The sequence below is a fragment of the Garra rufa genome, chromosome 8 (genome assembly GCF_049309525.1).
Source record: "Garra rufa chromosome 8, GarRuf1.0, whole genome shotgun sequence".
NCBI lineage: Eukaryota > Metazoa > Chordata > Actinopteri > Cypriniformes > Cyprinidae > Garra > Garra rufa.
Genome location: NC_133368.1, coordinates 30,108,004 through 30,127,831, shown reverse-complemented (window position 1 = coordinate 30,127,831; position 19,828 = coordinate 30,108,004). Strand labels below are relative to the sequence as shown.

General features: G+C 35.3%; 1 protein-coding gene across 3 annotated transcripts in view; it reads right to left on the bottom strand.

Moving 5' to 3' along the window:
- Positions 1-658: 658 nt before the first annotated feature.
- sestd1 (SEC14 and spectrin domains 1) overlaps positions 659-19,828 on the bottom strand; it is a 44,517-nt gene continuing 25,347 nt past the window's right edge. For all 3 annotated transcript variants that reach the window (XM_073845699.1, XM_073845700.1, XM_073845701.1), the window contains exons 7-19: positions 19,616-19,729; positions 19,288-19,382; positions 19,008-19,063; positions 15,808-16,028; positions 11,409-11,531; positions 7,971-8,165; positions 6,775-6,889; positions 5,070-5,229; positions 4,893-4,974; positions 4,682-4,804; positions 4,358-4,549; positions 2,529-2,650; positions 659-1,855 (exon numbers count right to left, since the gene is read on the bottom strand). In XM_073845699.1, coding sequence (XP_073701800.1) covers positions 1,699-1,855; positions 2,529-2,650; positions 4,358-4,549; positions 4,682-4,804; positions 4,893-4,974; positions 5,070-5,229; positions 6,775-6,889; positions 7,971-8,165; positions 11,409-11,531; positions 15,808-16,028; positions 19,008-19,063; positions 19,288-19,382; positions 19,616-19,729 — 1,755 coding nt within the window. In that variant the 3' untranslated portion in view covers positions 659-1,698. The remainder of the gene's footprint in view (positions 1,856-2,528; positions 2,651-4,357; positions 4,550-4,681; positions 4,805-4,892; positions 4,975-5,069; positions 5,230-6,774; positions 6,890-7,970; positions 8,166-11,408; positions 11,532-15,807; positions 16,029-19,007; positions 19,064-19,287; positions 19,383-19,615; positions 19,730-19,828) is intronic.

Below are 19,828 nucleotides of genomic sequence, written 5' to 3'. Positions count from 1 at the left end.
ACTCTGATGCTCATGCTAGTCACCACACAAACTCTGTGACTAAGCTTTCTGGAAACACGACAAGCATGTATGTTTATAGCACCCTTTAAATCTTTATAAAATGAGAATAAAAAGATTAGTGTTGAGTTGTCACATTCAAATATAGAACATCACTTAATAAAATTATTGACATTAAGATAATGATGCAATACAAAAATTGACCTAAAAAAGTATTGGACAAGTTAAGTGACATCAAATCTATGGCCAACTTTGTCAGTGAGCCTTAGGCAACTAACCCGCTTGACTTATGCACTCACAGCCCGGCATCTTGGGAAGTTATAAGAAACCATTAATACAAGTGAGCGTTTCATGCAATATGCATGAAGATTTTTGAAAAATATTCTAGTACACAAACCAGCCAGCCAGCCACCCAAACGCAAAAAAGTTAACAATAATATAATTATCAACATTCTTGCAGTAAATCATATAAAAATGCTTTCTGAAGGATTTGAAAAATTTAATATTTCAATGTTTTACTGTACCTTTGATCAAAAAAATACACTGACCCTGTTTTGAACACTAGTGTAAGTAAAATAAGCATGCATAAATGCACAAAAACCGGTATAATTAGCCAGAAATACAAATTAGTTGGCACTGTACTGACAAAAATCAAGAAACGCAATATTGCCATTATTTATTGAAGGGTGCTAGAATATTTCTGTACAGCAATGGACATAAGGCAGATTTATGCAAAGCATACATACAGTAACAAAAGTCCTGTAAACTGTAACAACCTGCCAGCTTTATGACACTGTAAAAGAGATTTCCTCTCCTGTCTTATGGCGCAATGTTTTCTTCATTTATTTTATACAACTTATATTTTCATAAAATACACTATAGCCTTTAAAAATGGCAAAAGCATTATACAATTTAAACGGTATGCAAGGTACAAAAAAAGGAAAATAAATATGGAATTAATATTTTATGACATGCATCCAAGCAGCGTACGCATTAGACTGACAATTTATGAGATGAAACAGTCACATTTTACTGTCAAAACAAAGCTCTAAACAACGAGTCTACTTTAGACCTTAAAGCTTTGCTTTGCTTGTACCTTCATGGTTGAACTACAACAGCTTCAGTTTCTGATGTGCTGTTATGTCCCGTTTCAATACCGGTTCAACATTAGACACCATCTTCAGCAAAAGGCCTTGCGGATGGATAATTGTACTGGCACGAGAGAGAAGGTTTGGTAATTCTGAACAGAAAGCAACTGAGGGAAAGAAATAGAAAATACAATGCTTACGGTCAGGAAAGGCCTACAAATCTAGAGCACCAGATACAAATGGGGTAAAGATGCCGCTTTATGTACATTCTATAGGTTTAGTAGCACCATTACAAGCTCAAGGCGCCTCGCTGGGAGGAGAAAGAGTCGACAGGTAAGGATAAAGCTTTGTAGGGAGGCGCGAGTTCAAAGTAGTGTGGTTGATTTAGTATTCAGCTGTCCACGCAGGCAATGCCGCATGAGCTTGTGGAGTCTATCTTTAACTGCGCTTGGTAAGTTAAGATGGCTTGGTGAGGTGAAGTACAACAGAAACGGCGGGTGATCGGGGTCACATTTAGACCGGGCCGGCAGAGCAGCGAGATGCACGTGAGGATCGAGCGCTGTGCTGCCGATTGCAACGCTTCTTGCAGGAGGGGATGAGGAGTATGGGGTTCTCAACTCTCCCTGGGCCCCGCCTCAAGAGCCTCCTCGTCCAACCGTTGCTCTGCCTCTTCCTGTAGGAATCTCTTTTCCTCCACTAGTTTAATCCGTTCCCGGATGTTTTCGGCTGAGGAGGCCATGTCGCCCGGGCTGCCAAAGAACTGCTCGCTCCTGCAACCGAGGTGAATTGGTGACAAAAAGAAAACATTTCCATCTTGGTTATTGATGAATTACAGGCCAAGATGATAAAGCATTGTTTGAGGCAAACTAAGGTGTGATAGCTGACCCAAAAATGAAAATTCTGTCATTAATTACTCACCTTCATGTTGTTCCAAACCCATAACACCTTCGTATATCTTTAGAACACAAATTAAGATATTTTTGATGAAATCTGAATGCTTTCTGACCCTGCATAGACAGCAATATACTACCATATCCAAAGCCAAGAAAAGTAGTTAGGACATTGTTAAAATAGTGCATGGGACATTAGTGGTTCGACCTTTTTTTATTTTAAGAAGCTGAGAATACTTTTAACGTGCAAAGAAAAAAAAAAACAATGACTTTATTCAATAATTTCTTAAGAATTTTTTTTCCGTGTCCTTACTACCTTTCTGGGCCTAGAACATAGTAGTTGCGTTGCTGTCTATGCAGGGTAAGAAAGCTCTCAGATTTCATCACAAATTATCTTAATTTGTGTTCCGAAGATGAACAAAGGTCTTATGGGTTTGGAACGACATGAGGGTGAGTAATTAATGACAGAATTTTAATTTTTGGGTGAACCATGCTTTAAGGGAAAATAGAGAGTAGAAGGGTGTGATAAGTGTGCTGTATTTTCGGCTCCTACCCATCAGGGAAAATGACTGGCACAGTGAGCCTGTCCAGCAGACCTTTTCCCACCGTCTCGACCTCTTCATACGCCTCCACATCCACCATCAGCTCAGCTAATTCAGGGCTTTCTCTTAGAATCTGAAAGCAGGGAAAAAGCCAATCACTGTCTGATACAATTTAAGTCAAAAATTGACATACACCTTGCAGAATCTGCAAAAAAAGAGATTATTTTTTATTTAGTAGTGACTTGAATAAGACATTTCACATAAAATACATACAAAGTAAATGGCATATGGCACAAAATAAAATAGTTGATTTTTTTTTAAAAATGATGCCGTTCAAAAGTTTACATACACTTGATTCTTAATAATGTGTTGTTACCTGAATGATCCACAGCTGTGTTTTTTTGTTTAGTGATAGTTGTTCATGAGTCTCTTGTTTGTCCTGAACAGTTAAACTGCCCACTGTTTATCAGAAAAATCCTTAAGGTCCCACAAATGTTTTTAGTGTATTTGAACCCTTTCAAACAATGACTGTATGGTTTTGAGATCCATCTTTTCACACTGAGGACAACTGAGGGACTCTTATGCAACTATTACAGAAGGTTCAAATGCTCACTGATGCTTCAGAAGAAGGGAGGTGAAAACTTTTCGAAGATCAGAGTAAACTGAACTTACTTTGTCTTCTGGACAAACATGTAAGTACTTCTGTAGCTTCCGAAGGGCAGTACTAAATGAAAAAATAAATATTTTGGCAAAATAAGAAAATAATTTACACATCTTCATTCTGTTCAAAAGTTTACACCCCTGGCTTTTGATGCATCGTGTTTCCTTCTGAAGCATTAGTAAGCATTTGAAACTTGTGTAATAGTTGCATATGAGTCCCTCAGTTGTCCTCAGTGTGAAAAGATGGATCTCAAAATCATACAGTCATTGTTGGAAAGGGTTCAAATACACAAAAATGCTGAAAAACCCCCCAAAATTGTGAGACCTAAAGGATATTTCTGAAGAACAGCAGGCAGTTTAACTGTTCAGGACAAAAAGGGACTCAAAAATAACTATCACTAACCAAAACAAACATACAAACAAAACAAAAAACACAGCTGTTGATCATTCAGGTAACAAGAGTATTATTAAGTGTATGTAAACTCTTGAACGGGGTCGTTTTTATAAATTCAACTATTACTGTCTCTTGTGGACTAAATGTAAACATCTTTTATGTTATAAATTCTTATCTTATTCAGGTCAGTACTAAAAAAAAAAAAAAAAAAAATAGCATGCACTTTGTATGATTCCTTCTATTTTGGTAAAATAATTAACATTTTGCAGATTCTGCAAGGTGTATGCAAACGTTTGACCTCAACTGTATATTACAGAGACCTGGGTAAATACAGCTGGGAAGTTTGTAAACAGACTAGTTTTCTCTAAAATCTTGGAATGCACTTAACAATTTTATTATTGTTAATAAGAAATTAGTTCAACATACAGTGGAGTCCAGAAGTCTACAACAAAATCATCAGACATCAGAAATCATCCTAACTTTTCACTAAAATGATAATGATGGTGATGATAATAACAATAAAAAAAATAATAATAATAGGTTTATAAAACTGTAGGTTTATAAATGTCTTTGCTTTCAGCTGACTTTGTTAAAAAATAGACATGAATATGAAGATTTGCTCCAGCATCAACATGAATAAACATGCAATAAAATTCCCTTAGTGCTGCCAACAGGCAGACCCGGTTATTTATAAGGTCATAATAAATAGAGTTAAGCTAACAATGGTTTTCCTTAAACTACTCTTTTAAATTTAGCATGACACTTGTTCTGTAAAACTGTACCAACCTTTTCTGCAGCTGTATGGAAAGCACTGGCCATTTCCAACCTGTGCTGCCTCTCGTCAGACGTGACTGTGAACTGTTTCCACACACGGTTGAGTCTGGGCAGCGTGTCCCCTGAGGAGCGGGTGGTACAACGCAGAGACTGGCACAGCACCACTGTGGCCTGCAGCAGCTGGCGACCGTAATCATAGGTGCTCTGAAAGAAGAAAAGGAAGTTGATACGGATACTCTAACTACATTATACTCTATTATGCTATTAGATAAACTGCTATTAGATTAACACTATTCTATTAGTAAATTATAAAATAAATAAATGAATGAAAAATACCTGTGCAACATCCACAAACTTCTTGTGTTTCTCCAGCAGCACTTTGGTTTCTTGTAAATCATCTCCAAGTCGAATATGGGTCTTCAACAAAGCATCGAGCAACTCTCCTAACCACTCCACCGCCTGTGAAAAAATTAAACAGCCCTTACAGCCCCTCAGGAACTACAAGCACACTTCAAAGAACCTTCCTATTTGAATTTCTAACTCTGACCTGTGTCGCATCTTCCTCACACTTGAAGAGCTGTACCATCTGCAGCATCTTGAGTCTCCTGACATCAACCATGTCCTCGCATCTATAAAACACAAGTGATCAGACCATCTCCGCATTCTTCTGGTATACCAGAAGTGCAGTGCCCGTTATTAAAAATCACAAAAAGAGAAAAGGAACCTCTGTTTGCGGAGCTGCATGTCCTCCATGACACTATGAATGTGGTCGATATTCTCTTTGTTCTCACTGCCTACCTCCTTGCCATAGGAAAAGGACGTCTGGGTAGACATCTGGTCAAGCAGTACTTGGCCTTTTTCTCTCAAGCTTTGCAAGGCACCCTCTGGAAAACAGTGAGAGACTCAATACACAGAAACCGCTCAACAGTGTCGTGCAAAAGTATTCATTTTTTTCACATTTTGTTGCTGCCTTTAGGTAAACTATTTTAAATAACTTTTTTCCTCACCTCAAACTACACTCCATGGACCGTAATGACAAAGCGAAAACAGAATTGTAAAAACTTCATAAATTTATATAAAAAATTGAAATAAGTACATTGCATAACTCATTACTTAGCACCTTTACAGCCTTAAGTCTTTTTGGGTATGATGCAACAAGATTTGCACATCAACATTTGGCGATTATCTGCCATTCTTCATCTCGCATCTTCACCTCTCAAGCTTGTCAGCTTGGATGGTGGCTGGCAGACAATTTCAGTTTTCCCCAGAAATGTTTGATTGGGTTCAAGCCCAGGCTCTGGCCACTCAGGAGGTTGGCACTAAGAAGAGTTGTGGTTGTTTCAAACTTCTTCCATTAAGGGTAACAGAGACTACATGCTTCTGTGAACCTTCAATGCAGCAGATTTTTTTTCTGAACTCTTCTCCAGATGTGTGACTTGATGCAATCCTCCCTCTGAGTTATAGGCACTTTTTTAACTTAGAGCTTGGTTTTTGCTCTGATATGCATTTTCTGTTATTAGACCTGTAGACCTTTTATTAAAACATTTGTGCCTTTCCTAATCAAAGCCATTCAGTTGAATTTGCCACAGGTTAACTTCACTCAAAGTCTAGTAATATGTATAAGCAATATGAAACGCCCTGAGGTTCATTTCAACTGTCCCAGATAAGGGTAAGAATACTTATGCGATGGAATCATTTAAGTTTTTTATTTCTAATAAATTTGCAAAGATGTTAAAACCTGTTTTTTGCTTTTTAATTATGGTGTATGGGGTTGCTTGATGTGTGGAAAAAGTAATTTAAAGCAGTTTAGCACTAGGCAGCAACATAAAACGTGAACAAAAATGAAGGGGTATGAATTCCACTGTATGTGGAAATGTTTTTTTACTTCAAGATTCAGATGTCAGTCAACCTGAAAAAAAAAAAAAACCTTGCATTTACAAGCATCTATTTGATAGTTTGAACTTAACTAAGATTGTTAATGTTGTTTAAAACACTAATTAAGCAAGTAGAGTAGTTGATTTTGCTTTGTTTTAATGAATGCTTTATGTCAGTTTAATAATGATGTTTTTGGAAATAAGACACTTTAGATAATATACTTTAGAAGCTGGAGATTCTGTTTATATAGTTTTAAACAGAGATATTTTTATTACACAAATGCATTTATTCACTTCCGCCATAGCCATGTGGAGTACTTTATGATGGATGGATGCACTTTTATTGGATTTCAAAATCTTAAACCCCATTCACTGCCATTATAAAGCTTATGTCAGCACACCTGACACAAGGTGACCAGCTGCAGTTTATATTATTTTTATCTTAATCAAACATCTGGTTATGTGAGACTAACGCATAACCACCAAAAGATTTATCAAATTTTATTTACATGAACCAGAATCAGGTGTATAAGTAGAACAACAGAGCTTCCTAACCTACGCTCTTGAGTTTCTCCTCCAGATGCTTCAGAGTTTGCTGGATTGCAGCTCCATCTGCAGGGGCGACGTCTGCACACAACATGCCTAATAGCCCGTCTAACTGCTGGGACAACTGAGACAAACACATATAAAAAGTGGCATCAGAAAGCTTTCTATACATGAATATATACATATGTGACCCTGGACCACAAAACCAGTCTTAAGTCGCTGGGGTATATTTGTAGCAATAGCCAAAAATACATTGCATGGGTCAAAATTTTAGATTTTTCTTTTATGCCAAAAATCATTAAGAAATTAAGTAAAGTTCATGTTCCATGAAATTTTTTTGTAAAATTACAACTGTAAACATATCAAAATGTAATTTTTGATTTGTAATATGCGTTGTTAAGAACCTAATTTGGACAACTTTAAAGGTGATTTTCTCAGTCTTTTTTATTTTTTTGCATCCTCAGATTTCTGATTTCAAATAGATGTATCTCAGCCAAATATTGTCCTATCCTAACAAACCATACATCAATAGAAAGCCAGTTTTGTCAAATTTAACCTTATGACTGGTTTTGTGGTCCAGGGTCACATATACTGTTGAAATAATCAATAAAATAATCTATATTGCCTTTTAAGTAATATGTAGACCCAAAATGAATACGTATACTGATTTTCTGTGCTTACTAGAGAGGAATTCTGTGGCTTTAAATGTGTGTAAATGGCATTTTGCGTTGACTTCAAGATATTCTACTTCTGTAATTTAACAAACACCCAACGGGAACAGGATATTTAACAAAAAAAATAAATAAAGTAGGGCGAGACTTGATTTTTATCCTTCTGGAATTTAGATCGTATTGAAAAAAGCGGGTGTTGAATACCACAATGGAGCAGGGTGATGAAAATCTAAAAGGGATTCATACAGTTAAATGAAATTATATTTTCATAGGCTGAGCTTGATTAGATTTCATTCAGAATAACATGCACAAATGAACGGTGCACAAAAAGACCAAAACTGTATTTGAAAAGTAAAAATGGTCAAATGTGATTTCATGTTGAACTGATAGTGTTACACTGTATCTGAAAGTAGCTGAAATATTTACTTGTATCTACATGCACATCTTTGCGTTCTGTGGAAATCTGCAAAGCTTTAATTGCAGTTCTGTGAGTGCAGATTCCACAAAGTGATATCTGATCGTATTGAATCTTACATCTTGTGCGGTCATGTGGAACTCATGGGCAGACTGCAGGACGTTCTGTCTGAACTCTAATTGGCTGGCCTGCCGGTAGCAAACATCACTGAGCTGCTGCTGCAGACCCTTGAGCTCCATCAGGTCCTCTTCATCTCCTGCGCTCAGCAGTGCTGCGATCTGCTGGTTCAGCTCCACGTAAACAGCAAACCACTCCTGCGGCAAACAGCATGACATGAGCTGTTAATACACAGTTAAACAAACCACCAGCACTCATAAAGACCACAGGTCCATAAACACAGTACAGCAATGCTGCTGGCCAAATGGATACAACAGCACCCATGAAACATAAATATACACAAAAGATTCACAAACACCACGAAATCTCTAAAACATAGAACATTTGCAGTTTATGGACTGATGACAAGGCCATTAAATACCAAACAAACTAATCAAATGTTTGTTCGTAGTTAACACCATGTTAAATTTACCATCCATTTTCATAGAAAATTGTAATAGAAGCATAAAAAATGTAATAAACCAATCAAATTTCAGAAAAGCCCACCACTATGGCTACACATTGCATACTGACTAACAATTAAATCACTTTTACATAACCTACATTTTGAACCATGTCTATAATTGGCTCGCTTCCTGACTCAACGTGACAAAGAGGCCACTGTTCAAACAAGCCATAGAGCTACTGAGTCACACACACGCTCCAAAACAACACCTTCCTGTAACAAGACATCAACACCAACAACTCTACGTCACAGAGATCCCTATCCCTGTAAATCAAAGAGGCTGTTTGTGATTTCACTGAGCCACAAACCACACTGAAGAAATACAGGGGCAGTAACTACTTCAGACAAGCCAAGAGCACACCACAAACCACTCCTGAGACAGACAGCCAAGCAGCTGACCTTCAGGAAAACTAGCTGTGTGTAAATCTGTGGATGAAAACCACCAATTTAAAGCATATTATATGCATAAAGCTTTGATTGATGATTTTATGTACTTAAATCTATTAGGCAGCCTGAAGCAAAGGTTTAAAATTAATTTAAACACAATATATTCTGCTTTCCTCAAAAAAAAGTGTGCATAATCAGAAGCACAGCATGTGACATATTCCAGAGGAGCAGTGTATGATTCCCTCAAGTAAATACACCAATAACGCCACCTACTGGCAGGACTTAAACTGCAGCATGTGGCATTTTAGTGTCATCTGACTAACTTCAGTTGATTTGACAGTTCACAAAAGCTGAAGTTAGTGATTATATCTCGTAACACAAAAACACACTAGAATAAAAGACATGTTACTGGAATGTCCACATTCTCTCAGCAGTTCTGATTGTTTGAGCTCTATGGTGGACAACGGAGGTTCTCAAACTTTTTATCACCTCAGAACATTAGTCACTGCTAATCACTGTACACAATTTAAAAGTCACCACAATTTTGTTTCAGCAGACGAACAAAAATCCATTTGAGCTTAAAGGAACACTCCACTTTTTTTGGAAATAGGCTCATTCTCCAACTCCCCCCGAGTTAATAAGTTGATTTTTACCGTTTTGAAATCCATTCAGCCGTTCTCCTGTTCTGGCGATATCACTTTTAGCATAGCTTAGCATAGATCATTGAATCCTATTAGACCAATAGCATCGCGTTCAAAACTGACTTCTGAGTTTCCATATTTGTTGTATTTAAAACTTGACTCTTCTGTAGTTATATCATGTACTAAGACCGGTGGAAATGCAAAGCTGCGAGTTTCTAGGCTGATAAGATTAGGAACTACACTTCCATTCCGGCGTAATAGTCAAGGAAGTTTGCTGCCGTAATATGGCCGAAGCAGGCGGAGTATTATCAGAAATGAGTTCCCAGCTAGTTTAGCATTTGCACATGTGCTGCGTGGTATTACTGCTCCTGCTTCGGCCATATTACGGCAGCAAACTTCCTTGACTATTACGCCGGAATGGAAGTGTAGTTCCTAATCTTATCAGCCTAGAAACTCGCAGCTTTGCATTTCCACTGGTCTTAGTACACGATATAACTACAGAAGAGTCAAGTTTTAAATAGGACAAACATGGAAACTTGTTGGTCATTTTTGAACGCGATGCTATTGGTCTAATAGGATTCAATAATCTATGCTAAGCTATGCTAAAAGTGATATCGCCAGAACAGGAGAACGGCTGAAAGGATTTCAAAACAGTAAAAATCAACTTATGAACTCGGGGGGAGTTGGAGAATGAGCCTAATTCCAAAAAAGTGGAGTGTTCCTTTAAGTCAAAAGACTACAAGTAACAAACCAATGTTGTAACCAGTGAGCATTACTGTTTAGCTTCAAAATGTGAAAAAAAGAAAAATTATTTATTTGTAATTATAATAATAATTATACAGTTGAAGTCAAAAGTTTACATACACCTTGCGGAATCTGCCATATGTTAATAATTTCACCAAAATAAAAGGGATCATACAAAATGCATTTTTTCAAATTTAGTATTGACCTGAACAAGTAGTTGAATTTCAGAAATGGCCCTGTTCAAAAGTTTACATACACTTGATTCTTAATACTGTGTTGTTACCTGAATAATCCACAGCCTTGTTTTTTTTTTTTTTTATGATAGTTGTTAGTAGTGATAGAGTCCCTTGTTTGTCCTAAACTGTTAAACTGCCTGCTGTTCTTCAGAAGAATCATTCAGGTCCCACTAATTCTTTGGTCTTTCAGCATTTTTGTGTATTTAAATGCTTTTCATCAATGACTGTATGATTTGGAGACCAATCTTTGCCCACTGAGGACAACTGAGCAACTATTACAGAAGGTTTAAATGCTCACTGATGCTTCAGAAGGAAACACGATGCATTAAGAGAATTGAAATTTGAAGATCAGGGTGAATTTAAATTATTTTGTCTTCTGGGAAACATGCAAGTATCTTCTGTTGCTTCTGAAGGGCAGCACTAAATAAAAAAAATATATATATATTTATGCAAAATAAGAAAAAAAATTATGTTCAAAAGTTTACACTCCTGGCTCTTAATGCATCGTATTTCTAACACAAAGCTATTATACACTTGGAATATAGCACATGAGCCATAAGGATGACTTTTAGGCTATTTGTGTCATTTTAAGATCTTACCTGACATGGTTTATCTAAGTCAGTGGTTTTCAATCCTGGTCCTGGGGACCCACTGCTCTGCACATTTTGTGTGTCTCTCTTATTTAACACACCTGATAGAGATCATCAGCTCATTAGGAGAGAGATCCGTGTGTGTCAGATAAGGGATACATACAAAATGTGCAGAGCAGTGGGTCCCCAGGACCAGGATTGAAACCACTGATCTAAGTTGTCTGTATGGAACAGACCTTTGTCAAAAAAAATTCAAAAAGACCCTATTTCCATTTTAAAGAGGCTAGACATACCACAAAAGCCACATTCACAAGTCAGAAATTATGGTTGTACTTACACTATGTTGACTTTCAATCTCCTCATGTTTCTGCTGCAAGGCCTGAGACGCACGAATAGAGTCTCCGATCCCCCACTGTGTGCGGAGCTGCTCTGTGCCAGGACCCTCCAGCCAATTCACAACCTGCTCACACACAAAACACATAAACACAGACAAAGAAACCTTTAATTAGTGAATCACTTCCACATTTGACCTCCGAGCTACTGAGAAGACTCGAATCGGAAAGAAATCAGGAGGAACAGGGAGCAAATCTAATTAACTAATGACAGGATGGGATCGATGAGAACTCAAATTAGAGATGTACTCAATCCGATATGTACTTGTTTACAAAAAGATAAATGTAGGTTGCTTGTCTGGAGGGCTGCACAATCCTTCAGCTGTCAAATTTTGAATGAATATCAGTATCAGAGCACAAATGGGATTTCAGAGCTGCAGCAAAATGGAAGATTGTCAGTGAATAATGACTTTTATTTCACAAAAATATTGTTTTCAAAAGTCAAATTAACTGTAAGGTGTTGTTTTGTTCTTTTTAAATCATCTTTTTGTGTAAAACATGAAGGTGAAATATAATGACAAAATGTTCCATTATTGGAGAACTAACCATTTAATTAACTTGCGTGATACGCCAGTTCAGTCTCAATTCGACAGCGGAGTTAAAATGCGAATTACAACTGAATCGGCAGACAAATTAATTACGCTTCTGTTGTTCAATGAACTGAGGGAGAAAATGAAAAGTCTGGAGGAGCAGCAGGAGAACCTGCTTTGTGAAGAAAGTCATTAATGTGTCTAATGCTGAGGTGACTGAACTTTTTAAGAATCACTGCTTAGCTTGCACGACTTCCTGTCTGTAATTGCCTCAGGCACTGCGGCTTACAAATGATTCCCTGCACAATTTTTCACAGAAGGTAAGAAGTAGGCCAAACTCAAAGATGTGCACTTCCCAATATCCTGATCACCATGGAAACAGACATTTTATTTCTTCCAACAAGAGAGACTTTCATAGGATACACAACCTCTGAGCTCACCATCACCTTACATGACCTAAACACTACCCTTGCTGACTGCAGATGTTACATTAATCACACAAAGTAGTACTGGTTTCAGAGTTTAAACGCAAGTATCACCTCAGAACATTAGTCACTGCTAGTATCCACTGTACACAATTTATAATTCACCAACATTTTCTTTTAGCAGACAAACAAAAATCAATTTAAGCATAAGTTAAAAGACTACAAGTAACAAACCAATGTTGTAACCAGTGAACATAGCTGTTTAGCTTCAAAATGTGAAAAAAGAAAATCATTTATGCTTTCTATACATGGTGCCACATTAGTGGAATTCAAATAAAAATTACACAGAAATAAAATAAAATCATCACCATTATTATTACAATAATGTTGCATTATATTGACAACTGTGGATAAATACGGTTAGAAACTAAACGTTTGGTTAGAAAAACATAATATTTATCAAAATAAATACATTTTTCAAAAGAAAGGCTAGTTATTTGATCAAACATACAGTGAAAAATACAATATTTTAGAACTGTTTTCGATATTTATTTTAAAAAGTAATTTACTCATTTGATGTCAAAGCTGAATTTTCAGCATTATTACTCCAGTCTTCAGTGTTACATGATCTTTCAGAAATATTATTATTATTAAATATTTTTTTTAAGAGAAAGGCTACAGTTATCCTTCAGAAATAAGTGTAAAATGCTGACTTTGTGCTAAACATATTATTATTATTATTGTTGTATTATCATCAATAATGTTGCATTATATTGACAAAACTGTGGATAAATATGGTTAGAAACTAAATGTTTAGTTAGAAATATACTATTTATGAATATAAATAAACAAATACATTTTTCAAAAGAAAGGCAGTTATCCTTCAGAAATAATTGTAAAATGCTGACTTTGTGCTAAACATATCATCATCATCATCATCATCATCATCAATGTTTTTATTTTATTATTACCAATGCTAAATACAGCAGCTTAATAATTTTTCCAGGACTCTTTGATAAATAGAAAGTTGACAGATATAGGTTCTAAACGATATCAACTGATGGAGAGAGGAAAAAAAAGAAAAAAAAAGTGCAATATATATGTATAGATGTACACTGCTTTTCAAAAGTTTGAGATCACTAAGATTTTAAATGTTTTTATAAAGAAGTTTATGCTCAAGACTGCATTTGATAAAAAATAAAAAAAAAATCCAGAAAAAATTGAATATTGTCAAATATTATTTCAATGTAAAATAACTGTTTTCTGTGTGAATATATGTGACCCTGGACCACAAAACCAGTCATAAGGTTAAATTTGACAAAACTGAGATATATACATCATATGAAAGCTCAATAAATAAGCTATTTCTATTTCTATTGATGTATGGTTTGTTAGGATAGGACAATATTTGGCCGAGATACATCTATTTGAAAATTTGAAATCTAAGGGTGCAAAAAATCAAAATACTGAGAAAATCACCTTTAAAGTTGTCCAAATTAAGTTCTTAGCAATGCATATTACTAATCAAAAATTACATTTTGATAGGTTTACAGTAGGAATTTTACAAAAAATCTTCATGGAACATGATCTTTACTTAATTTCCTAATGATTTTTGACATAAAAGAAAAATCAATAATTTTGACCCATACAATGTATTTTTGGCTATTGCTACAAATATACCCCAGCGACTTAAGACTGGTTTTGTGGTCCAGGGTCACATATTTTAAAATGCAATTTATTCCTGCAATGCAAAGCTGAACTCTCAGCATCATTACTACAGTCTTCATTTTCACAAGATCCTTTAGAAATCATTCTAATATGCTGATTTATTATCAATGTTGAAAACAGTTGTGCTGCTTAATATTTTGGGTAACACTTTACAATAAGGTTCATTAGTTAACATTAGTTAACCATATTAGTTAACATGAACTAATAGTGAACTGGACTTATACAGCATTTATTAATCTTTGTTAATGTTAATTTCAACATTTACTAATACATTATTAAAATCTTGTTAACATTAGTTAATGCAGTGTGAACTAACATGAACAAACAATGAACAACTGTATTTCCGTTAACTAACATTATTAAAGATTAGTAAATACAGTAATAAATGTATTGCTCATGGTTAGTTCATGTTAGTTAATACATTAACTAATGTTTAACTAATGAACCTTATTGTAAAGTGTTACCATATTTTGTTTTCTTTAAATAAATAAATAAAGGTTAAAAAGAACAGCATTTATTTAAAATAAAAATATTTTGTAAAAATATAAACTTCCATTTAAAAGTTTGTGGTCAGTGCATTTTTATTCTTTTTTTTCTTCAAAGAAATAAAAAAGAAATATTTTTATTCACCAAGGATGTGTTAAATTGATTAAAAAGTAATAGCAAAGTCTTACATTCTTAGAAAAGATTTAAATTTTGAATAAACTGTTCTTTTTAATATATTATTCATCAAAGAATCCTGAAAAAGAGAATCACAGGTTTGAAAAAAAAACATTAAGTAGCACAACTGTTTCCAACACTGATAATAAAAGTAATGACTCAGCATATTAGAATGATTTCTGAAGGATCATGTAACATTGAAGACTGGAGTAATGGCTGATGAAAATTCAGCTTTGCATCACTGGAATAAATTATATCTTAAAATGTAATAAAATAGAAAACCATTATTTTAAACTGTAATAACATTTCACAATATGACAGTTTTTTCTGTATTTTTGATCAAGTAAATGCAGCCTTGATGAGCATGAGAGAATTCTTAAAAAAAAAAAAAATTACAAATCTTACTGATTCCAAACTTTTGAACAGCAGTGTACTATTGCATCAGAACAGCCCTACTCTCTACGGTAACTGGATCTTCAGTGGGAATTTTGTGGGAGTGCATTGTGCAAGCCTTCCAAGAACCATTTGTGAAATAATTATGTGACAAATCTTTTCTGTGGAAACACTCAAAGATTGTATGGTGCGAAGAACCACCAAAAACAGCTCTATTTGTAGACCAAGACTGCTGATTCACCAAAGTACCAGAGACCAGCCAGTCTTCTTTCAAACCTCAGTGATATTTAGACATACAAATAAAGCAAAATGGATGACAGATTAAATTGAAGCTCACACTCCACAACATCATGTGGTGTTCATGAAAGATGACTGCGCGAATGTATTTGGCAAAACTCAAGGCTATGTTCTCCATGTTGTACAACAGTTTTGTTTCTTGGCTCAAACAAAGAGCACAAGAATGTCTGAAGCTGAAAAGCACCAAAGGCAATCTAAGGACAGTTCTTCTACAAGCACAACCCATATATCTGAAAAAAAAAACAAAAAAAAAAAAAACATCTTTTACTTTTTGGTTTACAATTCTTACAAATCCCCCCCGAGTGTTTTACCTGCATGACCTTGGTTTGGATTTCCTCAAGCTGAGAGCGTTTGCTTCGCTGTCGACAAACTTCCTGATACTTTGTGTACTGCTCCCTCAGAGAGTCTAGGAGCTTCATCACCTGAGGCTGAGCCAGCAGCTCATCATCCATGGGCGACCAGGCTGTGCCTCCGCCTCCACCCTCAGAGCCATTGAAACGTCTCTGCTGGAGCTCCGAGAGCAACTCGTGTCCTGTAAGAGATGAAGACAACAGGAGAAAAACAACATTTAGGAAAGAAATCAAGGTTTCAGCCATTTGAAAACTGAATGCTGTAAACAATAATAAAATGTTTCATAAGCAAAGTGTCAAAGAGAAAGAAAATGATGAATGCAAATGTGATGGCAAATGTTCCCATCTGTCAAAGAGTACGGATTAAATTGATGTTGTATGAATACAATGAGCCAGTATTTCACCTAATTTAGACACAAAGTGACAGACCCAAATACAGATGAAAGGAACAGAGGAAAAACAAATTGTGTACCATTGCTGTGTTTTTTATTCCAACCAAAGTTGCAAAATTCAGAATTCATTGAGAATGTTTGCTTTTTAAATCATGAACATGAATATGAATTGAAGTGGTCTTACAGGATGTTACATTGTAATTTGAATTGTAATGACAGGAATAGGAATTTAATAGACAAAACAGAAACAGAGAAAGTGAATGAGCTCAAAACAAAATGGGCAAAAATTGAAAACTTCCAAACCTCTTAGTAGATTTTCAGACCATATTTAACGTCAATGGTTCACAGAGCATTATTTTCAACTTTATATTTGATATATAGTACAGTCATCTATAAATATTTTTATTTATAATTTATCAATTTCATTAATTTTCTTGAAGTGACAATATACAGAGACCCTAAAATAAAATATATATTTAAAAAAAAAATACAAAATTTACATTCACACAAGAAGCCTTTTTGCGCCCTTGAGAAACTATTCACATGCGCATGAGATTTTTTTTTTGCATGCTTATGCATTAAAATTTCTAGTTTTACATATAACTTATTTCCTTTGTGCATCACTGCCATCTTACAATGAATAAAACAAGAACATAGATGCACATGAATTAACAGATTTACTCACTCAAAATTTGTCTTTTCTTATGGTATTGATATCAAGTAATATCAAGGCCTAATGTCCAATTAAACACATCCTCTGTAATGGCGCAGAAACTATGACACGAAATGAGCTGATGGCATAAAATTTGGGTTTTGTTAGGGCAGTATGCCATGTTTCAAGGCCTTAGGTTTCTTGAACGTATACTTTGCGGAGGCCAAGAAACCACACAGTCAAGTTCAATGGTTTCTCGTGTGCACATAAGTCTATATTTTTAATTTTTGCAAAGGTCCTTGAGGCCATGTAATACAGTGCTAAGAATATTGTGAGAAATATCGATTTTTGTACAAGAAATGCATTTATTAAATTCTTAATTTTCTATTATAAAAACCTAAATCGGGGCAAATGTCTGGAAAGTGGAAACACAAATATTTTTTCATACTCCACTTTCTTTTTTCCATACTTTTCCAGACCTGGAAAATACTGAAATCAAATTCCAATAATTTTACATACTTTTCCAAACCCTGTAGGAACCCTGAAGTTCAGTTCTAAAGCATTCAAGTTTCATTTTATTTCCCCTCTCTCTTTTTCTTTCTTTTTTTTTTTTAACACAGGTAATATTTTATTACACCAGTAATATTTAGTCAATTATATTTAATTAACACATTTTTTTTTTTCAACAGCTGTTTTTATTTATTCATCTATTTATTTGTGTTCATTTCAAATGTGCATTGAAAATGCGCATTTGAACACTGCAGGAAAGGAAGAGTGCTGATGCAAGATCAATACCAATATATTCCTGTAAAAATAAATTCGTAAAATATACAGTGGTGGCCAAAATTATTAGAACACTAGTATTTTCACTTGGTAAAAAATGGTTTTAAGTCAGTTATTTCTATGTTTTGCTGTAGCGTGTCAGTAGGACATACAAGTTTACATTTCCAAACAATCATTTTGCCATTAATAGCAATAATCCAGCGAGACTTTTGTTTGCACAACAGCCAGTATCTGACAACAGCCAGTGCTCCACAGAGATCTGATCTAATCATCATTTAGTCTTTCTGGAATAACATGAAAAAACAGAACAAACTAAGACACACTAAATCCAGAAGAACTGCAACATCTCCAAGATACTTCAAGAAACCTACCTGCAAAGCTACCTGAACAACAATGCCTAAGTGCACCTAGGGGAAAAGCTGCTTTAAAAGCAAAGGATGGTTACACCAAATGTTGATTTAGTTAATTGATAAAGAAAATCTATTTATGACATTATTTTCGACAGCATCCTCATTTTACAGCATTTTCTACACAAGTGCCTAAAACTTTTAATAGTACTGTAGCTTTGCAGGTAGGTTTCTTGAAACATCTTGGAGACTTTTCCACAGTTTACTAGCTGTTGTCAGACTCCTTGTGCAAACAAAAATCTCACTGGATTATTGCTATTAATGGCAAAATGAATGTTTTGAAATGTAAAGCCATATTTCCTACTGACACACTACAGCAAAAGAAAAGAAATAAGAAATAGCGGTCTTAAAACCATTTTTAGCTGGTGGCCACCACTGTTTTTAATTTAATTAGTTTGACACATTTTAAAATACATTTAAAATGAAAAATTCAATTAGGCATTGATTAAGCATTTAATTTAATGAATATAATTTCAAACTACAATTTCAAAAAAAATAATTGCATTCCAATATAAAAAAAAAAAAATAAAAAAAAAAAAAAACTGACTGTCTGTAACAGTTGATTCAAAACACAATCACTGGGTACAAGTTCACCGATGGAGCCTTTCTTTAGAGTAGGGCATGGTGTCAGATAAATACTAAAATACTGATCAAAGCAGAGTTATCACGCAACACAAAAGCTGTGAAATCGCTTTAGAGTGTTAAACAACTCTAAAGCCAACCTCTTAGCTCTACCCCACCAATAAAACTGAATGGAGTCGCAGGCCAGCTGGAAAAACAGCTTCACTGTTGACATCACATGCTGGATAGAGCATTGCAGTTCAAATTCCCAAACCAAAATCTGGTTTTGCAACTAGTTGTACAAATTGACCCAAAATATTTAAGCAGCAACTACAGGCACACACAAACACAGAAATCAGCACTCACCAGTTTGAAGGACCGTTTCGGGATCAAATGAAGGCAGGACGTTGCTCTCTGTAGACCTATGCATTTAAAAATATGTTGTTGATGAGCATTTGTGTATAAAATCATGACCATATATTGTAACAAGCATGTTGATTTTTCTGTATATGCAATTGTTTTTTAATGCTCTAGACATTGTAATTATACCTTTAAGAATGGCTAATAGCTAACAGAAAAACAGTGGCCCTTAAAATGACAGTCTTAATTAGGAGCTCACGCCTGGAGATAATGAGACATAAAATACCTGTCCTTTTCTGCTTGGCTTCCTTTCTCATTTTCATTGATGACGGTAAGTTCATCCAGAAGGGACGTGGATTCCTTCGTGAATTTTTCAAAGACCTAAATGAGGAACAAATAGCAAATAAGACCTTAAGTTAAAAATGTCATCCTGTTAAAACTTACAGAGATGAGGAGAGAGGATTTCTTTAAAAAAGTTAACAAAATCTTGTCTCGTCTCGTTCTCGTGAACCCAATCTGGCGTCTCGTCTCGTCTCGTGAGATAAGTGTCTCGTCACACCCCTACGTTCTACCAATAAAGAGAGCGATTTAAAAATCAGGGATTTGGTTCTCACCAATCTTTTGTTGAGCCAGTCCAAATGATCATAAACCAGACTCCCGCCAAATTCATCTGTGAGCTGGCACGGTTCAATGTAGCGTGTGAGTTTGTTGGCAGACACCAGAATCACCTGAAACAGAGAAAAAATTAACTCTCAGGTATGACTGAGGACCAAAGCTCTCAAAGCTTTCAACACCTGTGCTGAGAATATTAACAGACAAGAAAATAA